The sequence below is a fragment of the Salvelinus sp. IW2-2015 genome, linkage group LG15, assembly GCF_002910315.2.
Source record: "Salvelinus sp. IW2-2015 linkage group LG15, ASM291031v2, whole genome shotgun sequence".
Taxonomy (NCBI): domain Eukaryota; kingdom Metazoa; phylum Chordata; class Actinopteri; order Salmoniformes; family Salmonidae; genus Salvelinus; species Salvelinus sp. IW2-2015.
Window position 1 is genome coordinate 14,641,285 of NC_036855.1, and position 19,038 is coordinate 14,660,322.

General features: G+C 41.3%; 2 protein-coding genes across 4 annotated transcripts; both read right to left on the reverse strand.

The window, feature by feature from the left end:
* Positions 1 to 2,242: 2,242 nt before the first annotated feature.
* Positions 2,243 to 5,048, reverse strand: LOC111974871 (tubulin beta-1 chain). The gene is made up of 4 exons (XM_024002932.2): positions 4,876 to 5,048; positions 3,791 to 3,899; positions 3,568 to 3,678; positions 2,243 to 3,462 (listed from the first exon to the last, which is right to left on the reverse strand). Exons 1-4 carry the CDS (start codon positions 4,930 to 4,932, stop codon positions 2,402 to 2,404), a joined length of 1,338 nt encoding a protein of 445 aa, XP_023858700.1. The 5' UTR covers positions 4,933 to 5,048; the 3' UTR covers positions 2,243 to 2,401.
* Positions 5,049 to 10,513: 5,465 nt separating this feature from the next.
* On the reverse strand, positions 10,514 to 12,495 carry im:7150988 (Golgi-associated plant pathogenesis-related protein 1). 3 transcript variants are annotated; one of them, XM_070446955.1, is made up of 6 exons: positions 12,241 to 12,495; positions 12,012 to 12,040; positions 11,592 to 11,801; positions 11,336 to 11,413; positions 11,012 to 11,161; positions 10,514 to 10,813 (listed from the first exon to the last, which is right to left on the reverse strand). In XM_070446955.1, exons 2-6 carry the CDS (start codon positions 12,016 to 12,018, stop codon positions 10,809 to 10,811), a joined length of 450 nt encoding a protein of 149 aa, XP_070303056.1. In that variant the 5' UTR covers positions 12,019 to 12,040; positions 12,241 to 12,495; the 3' UTR covers positions 10,514 to 10,808. The 3 variants fall into 3 exon arrangements, with proteins under 3 accessions (XP_070303056.1, XP_023858730.1, XP_023858731.2); XM_024002962.2 differs by having other exon boundaries at positions 11,012 to 11,413; XM_024002963.2 differs by lacking the exon at positions 10,514 to 10,813 and having other exon boundaries at positions 11,004 to 11,161.
* Between the last annotated feature and the right edge of the window lie 6,543 nt (positions 12,496 to 19,038).

Consider the following 19,038-nt stretch of genomic DNA (forward strand, 5'->3'; position numbering starts at 1 on the left):
TGATGATAAGCTATGGCCAAATGCTCAAGACAGCCTTGATTCAAACTAGTGCCTGTTAAACATTCTGTCTTTCATTTATTTCATTTGATTACAGTACACCTATGTTGTAATGATATCTGAACAATATATTTTTTTTTTGCATCAATGCTTGTGAAAGATTAATTCAATGATCAAACCTTTTGACCACAAATGGGATAAAAAATAATGGAAATGTGACAGTATATTTTTATGGGTAATGCATGTGTATTGTCTAATGTGAAAAAAGTATAATGTACTGTAATTTACAGTACTGTAGCATACTACATTCAAATGATAAAAAAAAAAACATGTATCTTACATTTTTTGCTATTGGTTGTTAAAATAACAAAATGTAGAAGATATTATGTTGTGTTTTGGTTGTTACACCAATGTCCTCATTATACAAATTTGTAAGTCGCTCTGAATAAGAGCGTCTGCTAAATGACTTAAATGTAAATGTAAATGTATACACTGAACAAATATATAAACGCAACCTGTAAAGTGTTGGTGCCATGTTCCATGAGCTGAAATAAAAAATCCGAAAATTTTACATACTTATTTCTTACATCCCATTTAGTGAGCATTTCCCCTTTGCCACTTGACAGGTGTGGCATATCAAGAAGCTGATTAAACAGCATGATCATTACACAGGTGCAGCTTGAGCTGTGGACAATAAAATGCCACTTTAAAACATGCAGTTTTGTCACACAACACAATACCACAGATGTATCAAGTTTTGAGGGATCGTGCAATTGGCATGCTGACTGCAGGAATGTCCACCAGAGCTGTTCCCAGAGAATTGAATGTTCATTTCTCTACCATACAACATTGTTTTAGAAAATTTGGCAGTACATCCAACCAGCCTCACAAAGATGTCTACATACAAAATGCACAATGCACAATGAAAGGTTTTGAAAGTAAGACTGGCTGCGTACTTGTAAAAGTAGTACCAAAGCGATAAAAAAAACTGTAATGTGCCAGAGGGTGGAAGAATATTTGAATAGTTATCACATGAGGTGTTGCTGGGCAGGATGAACACGTCAGAGACAGGGATAATATTGCCTGACAGGCAGGTACTGAACTTTGCTCTGTAGACGTTGACATATGACAGTTTCAGGGATCAACAAAGATACAATAGGCTCAAAGTATTAACCAGCCAGCGAGTTTACTACACAATCATAATTCTATTCAGGAGAGATAAGCTTTTCACTCTGTATATCAGGTGTCCACATTAGGATATACCAAACTGAAAATGCCAAATCCAGCTGAATTTTTTCTTCTTCTTTGGATTGTCAAATTCAACCTATGGCTACATAATGACTGTACAGACATTCTAATGTTAGTCATGCGACACATTTGTCAGCCAAATGAACAATAAACTTCATTATGATACATGTATGCTTATGCTTGTGTGTGCCAACATCTAAGTAGATATATAAGGAACTAAATAGGGACTATGAAATATCACTGTTTGCCAATTTGGTGTTAAGATTACATAGGATAGAAGTCTTTAGATAACTAGCAGGGTTATTAGTTTTACAGTGTATGTTGTCAGACTAAATCATAGCTTGTATGACTAAAATGTCAAACATTTAAAACAGACATGCCATGAGCTTAGCTCGCTCAGATTTCAGAGACATGGCTGAACAAATCTTTGAGCTATGGCTCAAAGAACTAGCACATGACTGTGCTCAGGAACACTGTAGCCACTCATTTTACGGTGTACAGAAAACCTACAGGAATGTCAATTATGGGGTTTCTTAAATGCACCAGCTGCTCTACCTTTATATATAAAACTATGTTGAAGCAATAATGCCCCGAGGGGGTGTGGTATATGGCCAATATACCATGGCTAAGGGCTGTGCTTAGTCACGACGCAACACAGAGTGCCTGGATACAGCCCTTAGCCGTTGTATATTGGCTATATACACACCACAAACCCCCAAGGTGCCTTATTGCTATTATAAACTGTTTAACGTGATTAGAGCAGTAAAAATGAACATTTTATCATACCAGTGGTATATGGTCTGATATTCCACGGCTGTCAGCCAATCAGCACTCAAACCACCCAATTCATGATGCATATTGTTGCCGTGTGAAGAGGTTATCACCACAAAAAAAAAACAGTGTCTGCTTAGTTGATTAACTGTTGGATGGCAGAAGTGTTTTATTGAGTATTTTAATTATTGAAAAATAGTAATCATTGAATCAAGGGAAACAGCACTTTAAACATAAGAAATTTTATTGACATGTTTCTGTACAGACAAGAAATGACAGAGATAGCAGAGATGACAAAACAAAACAGACAGATCATGGAACACTGGAAAGGTTGAGACTGACATGTCAGTGAATACAGCTTGGAAGAGCACAATTACACAAACATTTAGGCCAGCTCCTCTTCTCCCTCCTCCTCAAACTCTCCCTCCTCCTCAGCGGTGGCGTCCTGGTACTGCTGGTACTCAGACACCAGGTCGTTCATGTTGCTCTCAGCCTCAGTGAACTCCATCTCATCCATACCCTCACCTGTGTACCAATGGAGGAAAGCCTTACGCCTGAACATGGCTGTGAACTGCTCGGAGATACGCTTGAACAGCTCCTGGATGGCTGTGCTGTTGCCAATGAAGGTGGCGGCCATCTTGAGGCCACGGGGGGGAATGTCGCAGACGGCGGTCTTGACATTGTTGGGGATCCATTCAACGAAGTAGCTGCTGTTCTTGTTCTGCACGTTCAGCATCTGCTCGTCCACCTCCTTCATGGACATGCGTCCACGGAAGATGGCAGCCACTGTAAGGTAGCGTCCGTGGCGGGGGTCGCAGGCGGCCATCATGTTCTTGGCGTCGAACATCTGCTGGGTGAGCTCGGGAACAGTGAGGGAGCGGTACTGCTGGCTTCCCCTGCTTGTGAGGGGGGCAAAGCCGGGCATGAAGAAGTGGAGACGGGGGAATGGCACCATGTTGACGGCCAGCTTGCGGAGGTCAGCATTCAGCTGTCCTGGGAATCGCAGGCAGGTTGTGACGCCGCTCATTGTGGCCGACACCAGGTGGTTTAGGTCGCCGTAGGAGGGAGTAGTGAGTTTCAGGGTACGGAAGCAGATGTCGTAGAGAGCCTCGTTGTCAATACAGAAGGTCTCGTCAGTGTTTTCCACTAGCTGGTGGACTGACAGGGTGGCATTATAGGGCTCCACCACAGTGTCTGATACTTTGGGTGAGGGCACCACGCTGAAGGTGTTCATGATGCGGTCGGGGTACTCTTCACGGATCTTGCTGATGAGCAGGGTGCCCATCCCAGAGCCAGTTCCACCTCCCAGGGAGTGGGTGAGCTGGAAGCCCTGTAGACAGTCACAGCTCTCTGCCTCCTTCCTCACAACATCCAGGACTGAGTCCACCAGCTCAGCTCCCTCTGTGTAGTGGCCTTTTGCCCAGTTGTTTCCAGCACCACTCTGGCCTGCAAAATAAGAGATTTGTAAATCATCTCTCCTTTCTTTGGTGACATTATCTACAGTATCTTGTGTCAGATTCATAAAGTAAAATACGAAGCAAAGGGACCTACCGAACACAAAGTTGTCAGGTCTGAAGATCTGGCCGAAGGGTCCGGATCTCACAGAGTCCATGGTCCCTGGCTCCAAGTCGACAAGTACAGCGCGGGGCACGTATTTACCACCTAGACAACCATGAGGCAAAGAAAGGTGAATGTCAGAACCACACATGTAATAAATTGAGAAGTATAATAGAATGTAATGAATGTGGTGATAAATTAGACAAACAAGGCTTACCTGAGGCTTCATTGTAGTACACGTTAATCCTATCTAGCTGGAGGTCACTGTCCCCATGGTATGTACCAGTTGGGTCAATGCCATGCTCGTCACTGATCACCTCCCAGAACTGCAAGAGGAGCATTAGGTTTAAGTCTACAGCGCACAATATTAGGTAAGCTAATATGTCATTCAAAGTGGGATCCATTCATCAAATGCATGTAAACAATAAATACCATTACACTGGTAGGCCTATGCCATTATTACATCGGTTCAATATTCTCAGTTGATCACCTCATTGGATCAAATCTACTTTATTGGATTGAACGTTAGATAGGCCTACATACGTTTATGAGTTAGGCATCTGGAATGAAAACCTCCCTCCTATACAATTCCGCGCGCGCGGCATGACCTCCGATTGGCTGAAACCCATCAGTTATGGTTTTGAAATTCTCAAATACGTCACTTGCTGAAACACAGCCCACATCCGCCAGAAAAACGGGCGGAGCATGCGCTCAATGAATCGAAAAAAGTGTAGGCCATAATGTATCGTTGAACAAATGTCCAATTCTTTCCTTTTTTGGGGGGGGGGGGTAAGAATTCTTATGTATATTAAGACAACCGAATTGTTTTCACTACTGAAGGGATTAGTTGTAATATGGCCATGTTATTTGGCATCTGAACTACTTCCCATTTTGCGCATTGCAGTAGGTCGGGTAAATTATGGTAATCCATAGGCCCACCTAAATTCATATTTAATCGATCATTTTGATATCGTTAAGAAATGGCATTTAATATTTTTGTATGAATACCCATTCTCATGTATATTGACTTACTCGCCAGTACAGTGTCAAGATTATTTCGAGACCAAATAAAACCGGTCGAATAAAAATATACAGAAGTGCATAACACCAAAACTCTTTTCATTTGTACACAACAAACAAACCAATCAATAGGTTAGGAATATAATTAACAGTAATTTTCATTAACAATACAGTTCTTTGGGTGTGGTTAACTGGACACTCGTACAAAGAACCGGCGATTTTACGCATGCCTATTTATCGCACAAGTTGCACCAAATTCATTAAAAAGAAAATTGTACAAACCTTAGCTCCGATCTGGTTTCCACACTGTCCAGCCTGAAGATGCACAATTTCCCTCATTTTTACTTTGACTGTAGAACAACTCTTATGCGAATAAAAACCAGTTCTATCCGTTCTTAGACTGCGCTGAAAGAATGTGCTACCTCACTATATAAGAAGAACTTTGTGCCCTCCCCTTATATTCCATGTCACCAAATCTGAAACATTTATTGGCTAACGCTTATTAGACCCAGTTATTGACACACTTCTACACCAATCATATTCATACAGAATGATTTTCGTTGGCCTGTTCTTTCTGTCATTCAAACTGAACGCAAACGTGTGATTCTCACATAATCTTGAAGATTTGTCCTACTTCCTTTATGCCGGCGAAAATCTGATCTCCTTTTAAACTATAATTTCTAAATATATTTTGTACAATAAACCGCACAGATTCCATGATTAAGAGAGGCATCCGTTAACTCCAAAAAAATACGTGAAACGTTTTCACCTTAAATGGTAAAACTACGAAATACCTCACCAATTTATTCCACGTCCACGTGGCTCATTGTTACTTTGTAACCATTCCTGGCATTATTATTTTGCTTCGTGGTGGTAAAAGGCAACTATTTCGTCTTAAGATGTACATTTTGTTATAGAAAATGTGTCCAACTAAATATTATATGTGTTCTGCCAAGAAAGGGATCTAATATGTTATCGAACAGATGTCAGTTATTTTGTTATCTAATATAATAATCTAAATGTAAAAAGTTACAGCCTGTGGCACCAGGCCGGAAACATTCGATGAGATTATAGTTACCCAGAGTCATTTATATCCCCAATTCTCAGTGTTATTGTTGTTACATATTTCTGATTATGGGCGACTCCCTTTTTGCGCATTGTTAAACATGGCTGCCTGGGCTGTGTCAGGTGCGACACACAGACATCTTGGCTGCTGCTCCTTTCCCCTTAAAGACCACAGTGAGAACTTCATCACAGGATTATCATACATAAAGCTAGAAGAAATCCTGCATTTACATAGCCTATTATTTGGAATTAATCCATGTCTGATAATATAATGTGTCTCTATGCACATGCCAATGGCAGACTCTGACCTGTGAACCAAAGTATCCGGCTCCTTAGTATGTATTACTGTTCACAAGATAGTCTAGTCATAAAGTGACAGACAGTCCAGTAAAATGTTTAAGATGCCATGTTAAATTGTATAAATCATTGTATTGGCAAAGTCTCAATTATATAATATTAAACAACAGGTACATGGTGGAATGAAACAGCTCAAATCCAGTTTAGCATACACTATCGATCTCAACACCCCAGGGAGACAGCCACAGTCTGGAAGGAGGAACAGAACTGGGAGGGGTGCAGCAACAGGAGAGAGATAGTGGGCTTGGGAAGGGTGCAGTGCATGGCTGAGTCAGTGCTGGAATTAGGGCAGGGGGGCTTATTAATAGTTAAACTGTGTGCCAGGGGGAGAATGCGTCCGTGACGCCAGCACTCATCAACTGCATGGGCACAGAGCTGTGCGTTGGAGGACAGAGGAGAGACACCCTGTTTCTTTGTTAGTTATGAACGATATCCATTGAGCAGACCTTGATAGAGGACCTAGTTTGATGATAAAGGCCCACTTACAGCTCTTACCACTGTATGCATCACATGCATTTTCATGTAGATTAAGCCTTGAGATGGTTTGGGATGAGTTGGACCGCGGAGTGAAGGAAAAGCAGCCAACAAATGCTCAGCATATGTGGGAACAACTCCTTCAAGAATGTTGGAAAAGCATTCCTCATGAAGCTGGTTGAGATCATTTTTTTATTTTATCTTTATTTAACTAGGCAAGTCAGTTAAGAACAAATTCTTATTTACAATGACGGTCTAGGAACAGAACTGCCTTGTTCAGGGGCAGAATGACAGATTTTTTTATTTTGTCAGCTCGGGGATTCGCTCTAGCAACCTTTCGGTTACTGGCCCAATGCTCTATCCACTAGGCTACCTGTGCCAAGAGTGTGCAAAGCTGTCATCAAGGCAAAGGGTGGGAAATTTGAAGAATCTGAAATATATATATTTTTTAACAAGTTTTGGTTACTGCATTATTCCATGTGTGTTATTTCATAGTTTTGATGTCTTCACTATCATTCTACAATGTAGAAAATAGTACATAGTATGCAGAATACTAGCCTAGACATATGCCTATGACTGCAGGCGCTGTTCAGTTGGGCTGGTGGCAAATATGACCAACATTTAATCCGAATCTCAACCACAGTGTACTTTCAACGAAAGTTTCATGGCCCCCTCCATTCTTCATACCCTGTAGTGGCCACAGTCACAGAGGACAGGGCACAGTCAGCTGGGTGTGTTAATAGTAACAAGGGGAAAACGGTGGGGCTTTCTTTGTTGGGGCTGACAGAAGAAGAGGAGAGACAAAAGTAATCAGTCACAAAGGCATTTCCATGAATAACATTCTACACAGTGGTAGCAGCTCATTATGGTTTCACACAATACTTCTCCCATACCATCCTCTGTCTGTCACTCATATTATCCCCATTCTAGTTCTGTCTCAACCTAGCCTGTATCTTAGCCTTAGCTTCAATCTCAGTTAAAAGTAGCAGACAGAAAAGGGATGGGCCTATCCAACAATAGACAGCCTCAAGACAGGACTGCGGGAGTGACATTTCCTTTTCATCCAACCCATTTTTATCCCTCTGCAGTTGCTACTGCTCTGCAGTAAATTCATTATTCATCTGTTTGGAGCGGAATAGAATCTGACTGTACCCTGTGTGGTGTGATGTCATTTGATGTGAGGCTGACAACAAGCTGAGTGTGTCTGCTGTACATCCGCATAAAAGCCCCTCCGAGTCGAAGGGAGGGTATTTGCTGGCCTCTTTGTGGACTTAGGTAGCAATTTTCTCAAATTTGGCCATAATGATACCTCATTATCTGCTCACGGTAACATACAGCCTGGCTGTCTCACTAGACTAGAGCTCCCCAAAAGGTTGATGGTTAAATTGCCTTGTCCTGACTCTGCATCTTTCCTGCATCTCCCCACCCTCTGCAGTATTGCACCCTATCCTCTCTGTAGACTGCCAGATAGTGTTGCAGTGGTACATTATGCTACACCCATAGCAAAAGGATTAGAACACTGTAGATATAACAGAATCCGTGTTATATCTTTATTACTACATTATTCTCAGGGTAGTGTGAGAAAGCGGTAGACAGAGCTCCACATCCACATTGTTTGCTCTTGTAATTGATCATCATAACAAAGAGACCATGACCATGCAAAAAAAGACTCCCCGGCAGAATGCAAATGCTAGCCAGCCTACAATAGTTGCAGTCGGAATGTCATGTTGCTATCCAAGCACTGCGTCCTGACCGTTTTCTACCAGTGTAGAACACGTACACACAAGGCAATTTATAAATGGATGCTGATTTGCTACAGGTTGACAGTGGACATATATCTAAAAGATTGTAAAGCACTTGCCACGCCCAGTTTGCCCAGCTTCAAGAGTTAGCCAGCATATTGGTACAGACAGAAGGTTACTTGCTACAAGAGGGTTCTCCAAACAGTTATTTGGGTGACATTTAGTAGTCTAAAACCAAAAATCAGAGGTGGTCTGCCCTGGCCTGCACTATACACTAGAAGTGTGGGTGGAATGGGGGGTGGGACTAATATTACAGGGCAGGTGTTGGACAGGAACAGCTGTGTCTCACAGTTATCATGTACTGCACCTTTGTCTCATGTCTGCACTGATTGGTTGAGGGACGATCGTCGCGTAGGAGTGACGCCATCTGACGTGAGGCAGTGGTACTGTACATTATGTCTACTGAGGGACCCCAATGATTCAGCCACAACTTTCCTCAGTATTTACATTCACTCTGAGATGCTGTTACAGTAAATAGATGTCTGATCCCTATCTCTAAGTGTAGTAAACTGTATCACCATATCTGTCCTTAATACAGCATAACAATCTGTGAGTGAATGGGGGAGTTTCATTATTGTAAGAGAGAGGAAGGGGGAGGGAGGGCACTCCTTCAATGGTGGGAGAGTAGGCTAGGCTGCAGTATGAATAAGACGCAGAGAGGGAATGCATCCTTCTTCCATTGATTTTACAGAGATTGGCCATGCATGCTTGCCTTTAACTGTGCTTCTTTATCTGTCTCCATAGCTGGTCCCCTGGGAGAACAGTCAGTCAGGAAGCACAGCTGATGCTAATGCTGCCGGACATTCAGCTCCAGACTATGCAGCACATCCACTGAGCTTACTGATGATGATGATACGTACTCAGAGAACATAGTCAGCTGTGGCGCGGGGAAGTCCAGCCCTCCACTATGACACTTACCAAAACAGGCTTACCAAAAAATCACATTACAGACAATATACTTTGCTGGTTATCGGACTGACTGAGTGGGATGGTGGCTGAGATGGAAGGTAATGGGTGTGATTGAGGATGAGCCGGTACACTGGATCAATCTGGATTTATAACCTGGAGGGTGCTAATGTAATACTGCTGCATCTGGGATTTTGAGATTAGATTTCCCAAAGACAATGAAAATACATATTTTCATGACCTCTTGTAATAAATATTGGCCCACTAGAGGGCCCTCAGATAAAGCCTCATATCTGATGTATGGTACAATAGGTTGTGCCGAGCAGATGTTGAGATGGTTCAAATCATTTTGATCAATACTGTCCATTCATTAATAAATCAATTGCATGTGGGCTCTTTCAAGTCAATCTTTAATCAAATTAATGTAGTCTCCCCATCAAATGTATTTTTCTCTATGGCATTTTTTCTCTTTTCTAAGGGCAGAGATTATCTCCAAATGGTTTAAATGAGCTCTGTGGTAGTGACATAGATTTGAATCACTCAATCAATGATTTCAATAAATAAATATTGCCTACCATTTATAGTGTTTATTGAAGCATATTGGACACAACTACATTCACCCAAAAGAAAAAAATCTCTGGGATAGTTTACAAACATATACTCATTTGGTGTGATGATCTCTTTCAGAGGCCTGCCACTGGAGGCAGCTGCTAAGCAGTCCATTGTGTGTCGACTCCAAACCCCTCCCTTATTCCACACCCACTCCCAACACTCCCTGAGAGCAATCACATACCAACCTACTGCCATTTACTGCCATCTACTGCCATCTTCTGGTTGTATTGGAAACCATGGCTGTTTATGGATTATTGGAAAAAGACATCCCAGCACACTGGCATTCTTGTATGGGTGTATGGATTCATCAAAACAAATCCTAGGTTTGTTAAAAATCATGATGAGAAAGTTGAAAAGCATGTAGGAACGCCATTGTGTTGGACTTTCTTTGTTTAATATTGAGTTATTTTCTCTGTGTACCTGAAGCAGTAGAAGATGTCTGTTAACAATCCTCCTCTTTCATTAGCTTGACTATGCAAGTGTCCCAGATATGGCTCATTGAAAGCAGAACAGACCATGAGTATGAGCATGCAGGATCATTTGAATATGTTAGATGTAGGGTTTTACACCCCGTTTATCTGAGCGCAGATCGTCCCTGTTGCCTAGTGACTGTCATCTAGCTTTTCAATGAACAAAAGTCCAACTGTCCCAACAGTGAATATTGTATGTTTAGCTTACGACAACATTACAATTCAACACGGATGTCTTGTAAAGCAAAAGCAAAACTTTATTTTTCATTTAAAATACATTAAACCGTACATCTTTCTTACAGTGAAGGTGATTGGGTTATTTGTGTCGATTGGTAAGCCTGTTACGGAGTGAAGCAGCTGCAGACCAATATGACCAACGATGAGGGTCCGTCGACATGCAGACAGGAGAAGGCTGATCACTATGGCTCCTTTAGCACAGTGCATGTTGCCTCGGAGCGAGGTGGTTGGGTAGAGGTGTCTGAACCAGAGGTGTTCTTCTCGCCACCACCTAACAATGCACAGCCTTTTATTACACTGGAAAGAGACAACAGAGAATGGTGAAGCATGAGCCTGCTGACATGAGGGGTTAGTAAACTGGGGTAACGTGCAAGAGCAGCATGTACTGTATACCAACACTGTACCCCATGACACTCCAGTTACCGTAACAGAACATGACTGGCTTAGTTATCAATTCAGGAGTAAATCATTGATTTTGAATAGACAATCAGTTACCTTCAGGGAGGACATTATCTATAAAGTATCCCTCCATGTTCATGTTTCCTGCTGGGTTGTACTGGCCTACCACAAAGACAGTCTCGCCATTAATCCCCAGGCCCACCCCCACCTCAGTACTCTCCTTCCACACCACCTGGGTGAAATGGCCTATTGGAGAAATGCCACAATACATAAGGTTATGATTAAAGCGGCCTCTCTGGGTCTTGGCTTTGTTATATCCAATATGGTTGAAAGCTTTCTGTTTAAGTTCGACATAATTTGCATTCTGAACACGTGATCTCAAACCACACATTTTCCAGAAAGATGTGTAAAGCAGTGTACTAGTGTCTGAGGCGAATCCAGGTTCGCTGAAGTTGTAGTCTTTGATCTCGCTGTACCAGTTGTCGACAGCCTCCTTCCCTAAAACATGCAGTCAGGTACAAATGTAAGGACCCCTCCTACTTGACATGGCAAATACACACGGTAATCTGAATGAGTATTAGCACATCTACGGCGAGAGTACTAGTATCAAAGACCCATGAGCCGTCAAATTCTAAAACCCAACTTGACAGTGTCAAAGTGAATTATTGTAACCCACCCGTTAGAGTATTGGGGGCAGAGCTCCATGTGTAGTAGAGGTTCTCTCCATTGTTCGTGTTGCTGTGCTGCATGGTATTGATTGCTACCAAGTGGTCAGCCCATTCCTGAGCAGAGTTGCACAGGTCTCTGCTCAGGGTCAGTTCGGGGGTGCCATGCTTTCTCCTATATGCATTGTGGGTATCCAGAAACTCCTGTTCAAAGCTCGCACCTAATAAAATATGCCAATTTAGATGCCACTTTTTCTCTTTTTTTTTTAAAGGATACTTAGCTAAATACAGGGACATATTTTGAATTCATATATTTATATTTATTTATTCAGCAATATTTTTTAGTTATTTTGTCAGAATTTTGGAATTACACAGTCACCATAGACAACTTTCTTGAATATAGACCAGTGTAGAACGCGGCAAATACTGACCTCCCATATTGCTTTTTATGTGTTAAGAGCTGCAAGACAAAAGTAGGTATGGTAAGACTCATTCAGCTGAAGAACACAAAAAAAAAAGAATAATAAGGTTTTAATTCTGTGTATAATTCCATTATAAACCTAATTTAATGAATTCCATTATTGGATGTTGACCTGTCAGAGGGATGCTCATAGTAATAATACATGCATTATTCTCTAACTGTATTATCCAAGCACTCACCTGTATATTATGTAGCGGTTGCGGTTTGTCTTCTTTACCTCCTTGTCTCTATATGTTGAGACCGAGAAAGCACTTATATAGTTCAGCTGGATCATCTAAAACTGTATGTAGGACACACCCTCTCTCCTCCCTGTAATTATCTGAAGCATTTTGCATTTTGGTGACATGCAGGGAGGGACCTGCTCTTCCACTATGTTGCTGCTCTTCCACTATGTCCACTATGATGCTGAGAGACCAGAGACATGGCTGTTGATTTCACCGCTGAAACAAAATAGTGAGACAATAATAAGATGTTCTGAGAATGTTAATGATGTTTAGTGAATGTCCTTGATTCTGCCCCTCCTAATTATTTATATTATTACTTGATGACAGACAAGAAACACAGTCTTTGATCAAACCAATAACCAGTTCCTGATGGAATCATGTCTTGTGCTCTATATTTCTTCTAATCCCTACATAACAAACTGATTAAGAGGCTCTTTTACCATTGCTCAATCTAGGTACCACCCTGGTTTATTAACCATTATACAACGGGGTGGGTCTAATCCTGAATGCTGATTGGTTAAAATCACATTCCAGCTAGTATCAATTCCACATGTTACCACCAGCTAATCTATGATGTTAAAATGCCTATTTACTCTGTTCCATCTGACTGCGCAACTGTCTCAGCCCAGCCAGGCAATTTATAAACTTGATCTCCACTATAAAAAGCATCTTGACATTATCTCACATTTCTTTTAGACTAACATTTAATTTTCAACAGTGGAGATTTTTATAAACCTTGCTGTCTGTCTCTCCGACATTTTCAACATTGTTTCTATATTCAAATTCGATCTCCAGCAAACTCATAATAATGAACGTGTCGGGAGTATACAGTTGAAGTCGGAAGTTTACATACACTTAGGTTGGAGTCATTAAAACTTGTTTTTCAACCACTCCCCAAATGTCTTGTTAACAAACTATAGTTTTGGCAAGTCGAATAGGACATCTACTTTGTGCATGAGACAAGTAAGTTTTCCAACAATTGTTTACAGACAGATTATTTCACTTATAATTCACTGTATCACAATTCCAGTGGGTCAGAAGTTTACTTACACTAAGTTGACTGTGCCTTTAAACAGCTTGGAAAACTCCAGAAAATGATGTCATGGCTTTAGAAGCTTCTGATAATTGATCATTTGAGTCAATTGGAGGTGTACGTGTGGATGTATTTCAAGGCCTACCTTCAAGCTCAGTGCCTCTTTGCTTGACATCATGGGAAAATGAAAAGAAATCAGCCAAGACCTCAGAAAAAATTGTAGACCTCCACAAGTCTGGTTCATCCTTGGGAGCAATTTCCAAACGCCTGAAGGTACCATGTTCATCTGTACAAGCAATAGTACGCAAGTAGGAACACAATGGGATCACGCAGCCGTCATACCGCTCAGGAAGGAGACGCATTCTGTCTCCTAGAGTGCAAATCAATCCCTGAACAACAGCAAAGGACCTTGTGAAGATGCTGGAGTACAAAAGTATCTATATCCACAGTAAAACAAGTCCTATATCGACACAACCTGAAAGGCCGCCCAGCAAAGAAGAAGCCACTGCTCCAAAACTGCCATAAAAAAACAGACTATGGTTTGCAACTGCACATGAAGACAAAGATTGTACTTTTTGGAGAAATGTTCTCTGCTCTGATGAAACAAACGTAGAACTGTTTCGCCATTATGACCATCGTTATGTTTGGAGGAAAATGGGGGAGCCTTGCAAGCCGAGGAACACCAACCCAACCATGAAGCACGGGGGTGGCAGCATCATGCTGTGGGGGTGCTTTGCTGCAGGAGGGACTGGTGCACATCATAAAATAGATGGCATCGTGAGGATGGAAAATTATATGGATATTTTGAAGCAACATCTCAAGACATCAGTCAAGAAGTTAAAGCCTGGTTGCAAATGGGTCTTCCAAATGGACAGTGACCCCAAGCATACTTCCAAAGTTGTGGCAAAATGGCTTAAGGACAACAAAGTCAAGGTATTGGAGTGGCCATCACAAAGACCTGACCTCAATCCAATAGAACATTTGTGGGCAGAACTGAAAAAGTGTGTGCGAGCAAGGAGGCCTACAAACCTGACTCAGTTACACCAGCTCTGTCAGGAGGAATGGGCCAAAATTCACCCAACTTATTGTGGGAAGCTTGTGGAAGGCTACACGAAACGTTTGACCCAAGTTAAACGATTTAAAGGCAATGCTACCAAATACTTATTGAGTGTATGTAAACTTCTGACCCACTGGGAATGTGATGAAAGAAATTAAAGCTGAAATAAATCATTCTCTGTACTATTATTCTGACACTTCACATTCTTAAAATAAAGTGGTGATCCTAACTGACCTAAGACACAGAATATTTACCTGGATTAAATTTCAGGAATTGTGAAAAACTGAGTTTAAATTTATTTGGCTAATTTGTACGTAAACTTCCGACTTCAACTGTGTATACAAAGAAATGTCAATTGAAAAAAGGTCAAACGAAACGATGTGCAGTTAGTTTGCAGTTTTGTGTTGTGTTGTTGGCTAGCTCCTCTGAGTGTCCTGACGAGAGAGCACATTTTCTATGGATGTTTTCAAATAAATGTCACTAGAAAACAGCTTAAACATATGCAAATGCAGCTACTTTGTTGTTATTCTGGCTGCACTTGACCGTAAGTTAGCCGTAGTTTGCTAGCTAGCAAGCAAGGGATAAGAACATTGCCAGCCAATATGGCAATGGAACATTTAGAACGAACATAGCTACAGAACAAAAAGAATGAACAACTGGGCCACGTCTCTGGCAACCGAACCAATAGAATGAAAAACTAGCCGGCTTGGGTAGCAATCCAAGATTTGTTGTGGGACAATATCTTGTGGAAGGATGAAATAGCATGAATAAATTCATAAAAACAACGCCTAATATATCCTAATAATCTCAGCAAAAAAAGAAACGGCCCTTTTTCAGGAACCTGTCTGTAACGGTAGTCCTCCTCCTCTTCAACCGAAGAGGAGGAGTAGTGATCGAACCAAGGCGCAGCGTAGTGAAATGACATGATTTATTGAACACGACGGAAAAACAAACTAAACTTGCATAAACAAACAAAACAAATAAACGATGCAGACAGACCTGAACGACGAACTTACATATAACGTGAAGAACGCAATGAACAGGAACAGACTACATAAAACGAACAAACCGCAAACAGTCCCGTATGGTGCAAACATATACACAGACACAGGAGACAACCACCCACAACGAACACTGTGAAACAACCTACCTAAATATGACTCTCAATTAGAGGAACGCCAAACACCTGCCTCTAATTGAGAGCCATACCAGGCAACCCTTAAACCAACATAGAAACAGACAACATAGAATGCCCACCCAAACTCACGTCCTGACCAACTAACACATACAACAAACTAACAGAAATAGGTCAGGAACGTGACACTGTCTTTCAAAGATAATTCATAAAAGTCCAAACAACTTCACAGATCTTCATTGTAAAGGATTTAAACACTGTTTCCCATGCTTGCTCAAAGAACCATAAACAATTAATGAACATGCACCTGTGGAACGGTCGTTAAGACACTAATAGCTTACAGACGTTAGGCAATTAAGGTCACAGTTATGAAAACTTAGGACACTAAAGATGCCTTTCTACTGACTCCAAAAGAAAACACCAAAAGAAAGATGCCCAGGGTCCCTGCTTATCTGCGTGAATGTGCCTTAGGCATGCTGCAAGGAGGCATGAGGACTGCAGATATGGCCAGGGCAATAAATTGCAATGTGAGACGCCTAAGACGCCTAAGACAGTGCTACAGGGAGACAGGACAGACAGCTGATCGTCCTCGCAGTGGCAGACCATGTGTAACAACACCTGCACAGGATCGGTACATCCGAACATCAGGTACAGGTACAGGATGGCAACAACTGCCCGAGTTACACCAGGAATGCACAATCCCTCCATCAGTGCTCAGACTGTCCGCAATAGGCTGAGAGAGGCTGGACTGAGGGCTTGTAGGCCTGTTGTAAAGCAGATCCTCACCAGACATCACCGGCAACAACATCGCCTATGGACACAAACCCACCGTCGCTGGACCAGACAGGACTGGCAAAAAGTGCTCTTCACTGACGAGTCACATTTTTTTCTCACCAGAGGTGATGGTTGGATTCGTGTTTATCGTCGAAGGAATGAGCGTTACACCGAGGCCTGTACTCTGGAGGGGGATCGATTTGAAGGTGGAGGATCCGTCATGGTCTGGGGCGGTGTGTCACAGCATCATTGGACTGAGCTTGTTGTCATTGCAGGCAATCTCAACACTGTGCGTTACAGGGAAGACATCCTTCTCCCTCATGTGCTACCAGCCATACTGCTCGTTCTGTGCGTGATTTCCTTGCAGGTGCCTTGGTGGATGAGTGGGGTGACATCTCACAGCAAGAACTGGCACATCTGGTGCAGTCCATGAGGATGAGATGCACTGCAGTACTTAATGCAGCTGGTGGCCACACCAGATACTGACTGTTACTTTTGATTTTGAACCCCCCTTTGTTCAGGGACACATTATACCATTTATGTTGGTCACATGTCTCTGGAACTTGTTCAGTTTATGTCTCAGTTGTTGAATCTTGTCATGTTCATACAGATATTTACACATGTTAAGTTTTCTGAAATTAAACGCAGTTGACAGTGAGAGGATGTTTCTTTTTTTGCTGAGTTCATATCTTATAAACACTGGCTTCTCTGGCATTAGCACTTAATTATAAATACCAACACATTTGCCAATTGGAATGATGGTAAACTGTTCTAACCCAGGTCTACCCAGGTCTCATAAGATGGCTGGTAAAAGTCCTGTGTAAGGTCATAATGTTTGGTTCAGTTACCACATATTTGCTTGCCTCACAACACATGTCTCATGATGACAGTATTCAAAGCAGCTGATTACATATCCATGGTTTATCCATGACAGACAGGTCAGTTATGTAACATAAGCTAAAGTGGGGTTATCCGAGGATGGCCACGTTTACAAGGCCCTATAGACTGATTTGCATGAAGTAGGCTGATCGTTGTGCCCTGTCGTGGGATGTTTCTTAATTGTCATCCTATCTACTAGTCTGGTTTAATCATGAGACCTAGTGGGACAAAGGGTTTGAACCTACACTTACCAAGGAACCTTTTCTGAATGGAAATGATTTAGGGTTGTAAGTAGGTCTGTCAGTTTTTGTACTCCAGGCAACTAACATCAAGTAAGTATCATTATATTGCACCTTAACTTAAATTATATGAATCACACTGTACCTGCCCAAAGCCTAGAATGCCCTCAGGCATGCAAGTAAACAGGCACAAGCATGCATACATGAGCGCCACATACAGTGGTGTCCGATAATATCGGCACCCTTGATAAACATGAGCGAAATTGACTGTTTAACATAAATAATACAAATATTTAGCTCTATTGTATGCTCAAAAATATTTTTATTTAACAAGGCAAGTCAGTTAAGAACACATTTTTATTTACAATGACAGCCTAGGAACAGTGGGTTAACTTGCTTGTTCAGGGGCAGAACCACAGGTTCTTACCTTGTCAGCTTGGGGATTCGATCAAGCAACCTTTCGGATACTGGCCCAACACACCACTAGGCTACCTGCCACCCCGAAATATAATTATACTTTTTTACTAATACAATTGCTCAGAGGAAGAGATTTTGTTTAACAAGTAATATTTTCTTTTCGCAAAAAGGTAGAGTTCAAAACGATTGACACCCCTAAAGATTCTTATAGTTAAAGTAGTCAAAAGTTTAGTATTTGGGCCCATATTCCTAGCACACAATGACTACATGAAGGTTGTAACTCTACAAACTTGTTGGATGCATTTGCAGGTCGTTTTGGTTGTGTTTCAGATTATTTTGTGCCCAGTAGAAATTCATGGTAAGTAATGTATTATGTCATTTGGGAGTCAGTTTTATTATAAATAAGAATAGATTATGTTTCTAAACACTTCTACATTCATGTGGATGCTACCATGATTACAGATAATACTGAATGAATCGTGAACAATGATGAATGAGAAAGTTACAGAGGGTGATAGATCATATCCCCAAGACATGTTAACCTCTCACTACTACTGTATCAATAACAGGGGAGGTAAGCATATCTTGGGGGTATGATCTTTGACCCTCTGTAACTTTCTTACTCATCGTTATTCACGATTCATTCAGGATTATCCATAATCATGGTAGTATTCATTAATGTAGAAGTGTTTAGAAACATAATCTATTCTTGCACAATGTGTATCCAATGGCAGGTTGTGAGCATGTTGAGAAACATGTCAGTCTCACAGTTTCATTATCCTTATACAGAACATATGTAGGACAAATCATCATAAATAGGGGTATTGTAAAGCAGTTGGCTACTGTAAAAACGTAGCACGGTGTTGTATGCCATTTCTGCCCCATGCAACTTTGTACAAGATCACCTTTGCTATTGCCTGTCTCTCTGCTTGAAATTAATTAGCTTACAGTGTTTCAATGAAATTCAAATGAGTGAAATATATTGTTAAATACAACCCAGGTATTTCAGCAGTGCATTTGTACAGTACACTATAATTCCAAATAGATAGATTGAATATTTGTCCAAATTAAAATAGTGATTTGGTGCAGTGAACAAGTGACTTTGTGAATTTGCTTGTTGTACACAGACAATTGATCTGAATATTTTTTAACTGTCATTATTACTCATCTTTATAAAGGGTGTCAATCATTTCGGACCCTACTGTACACACACACACAC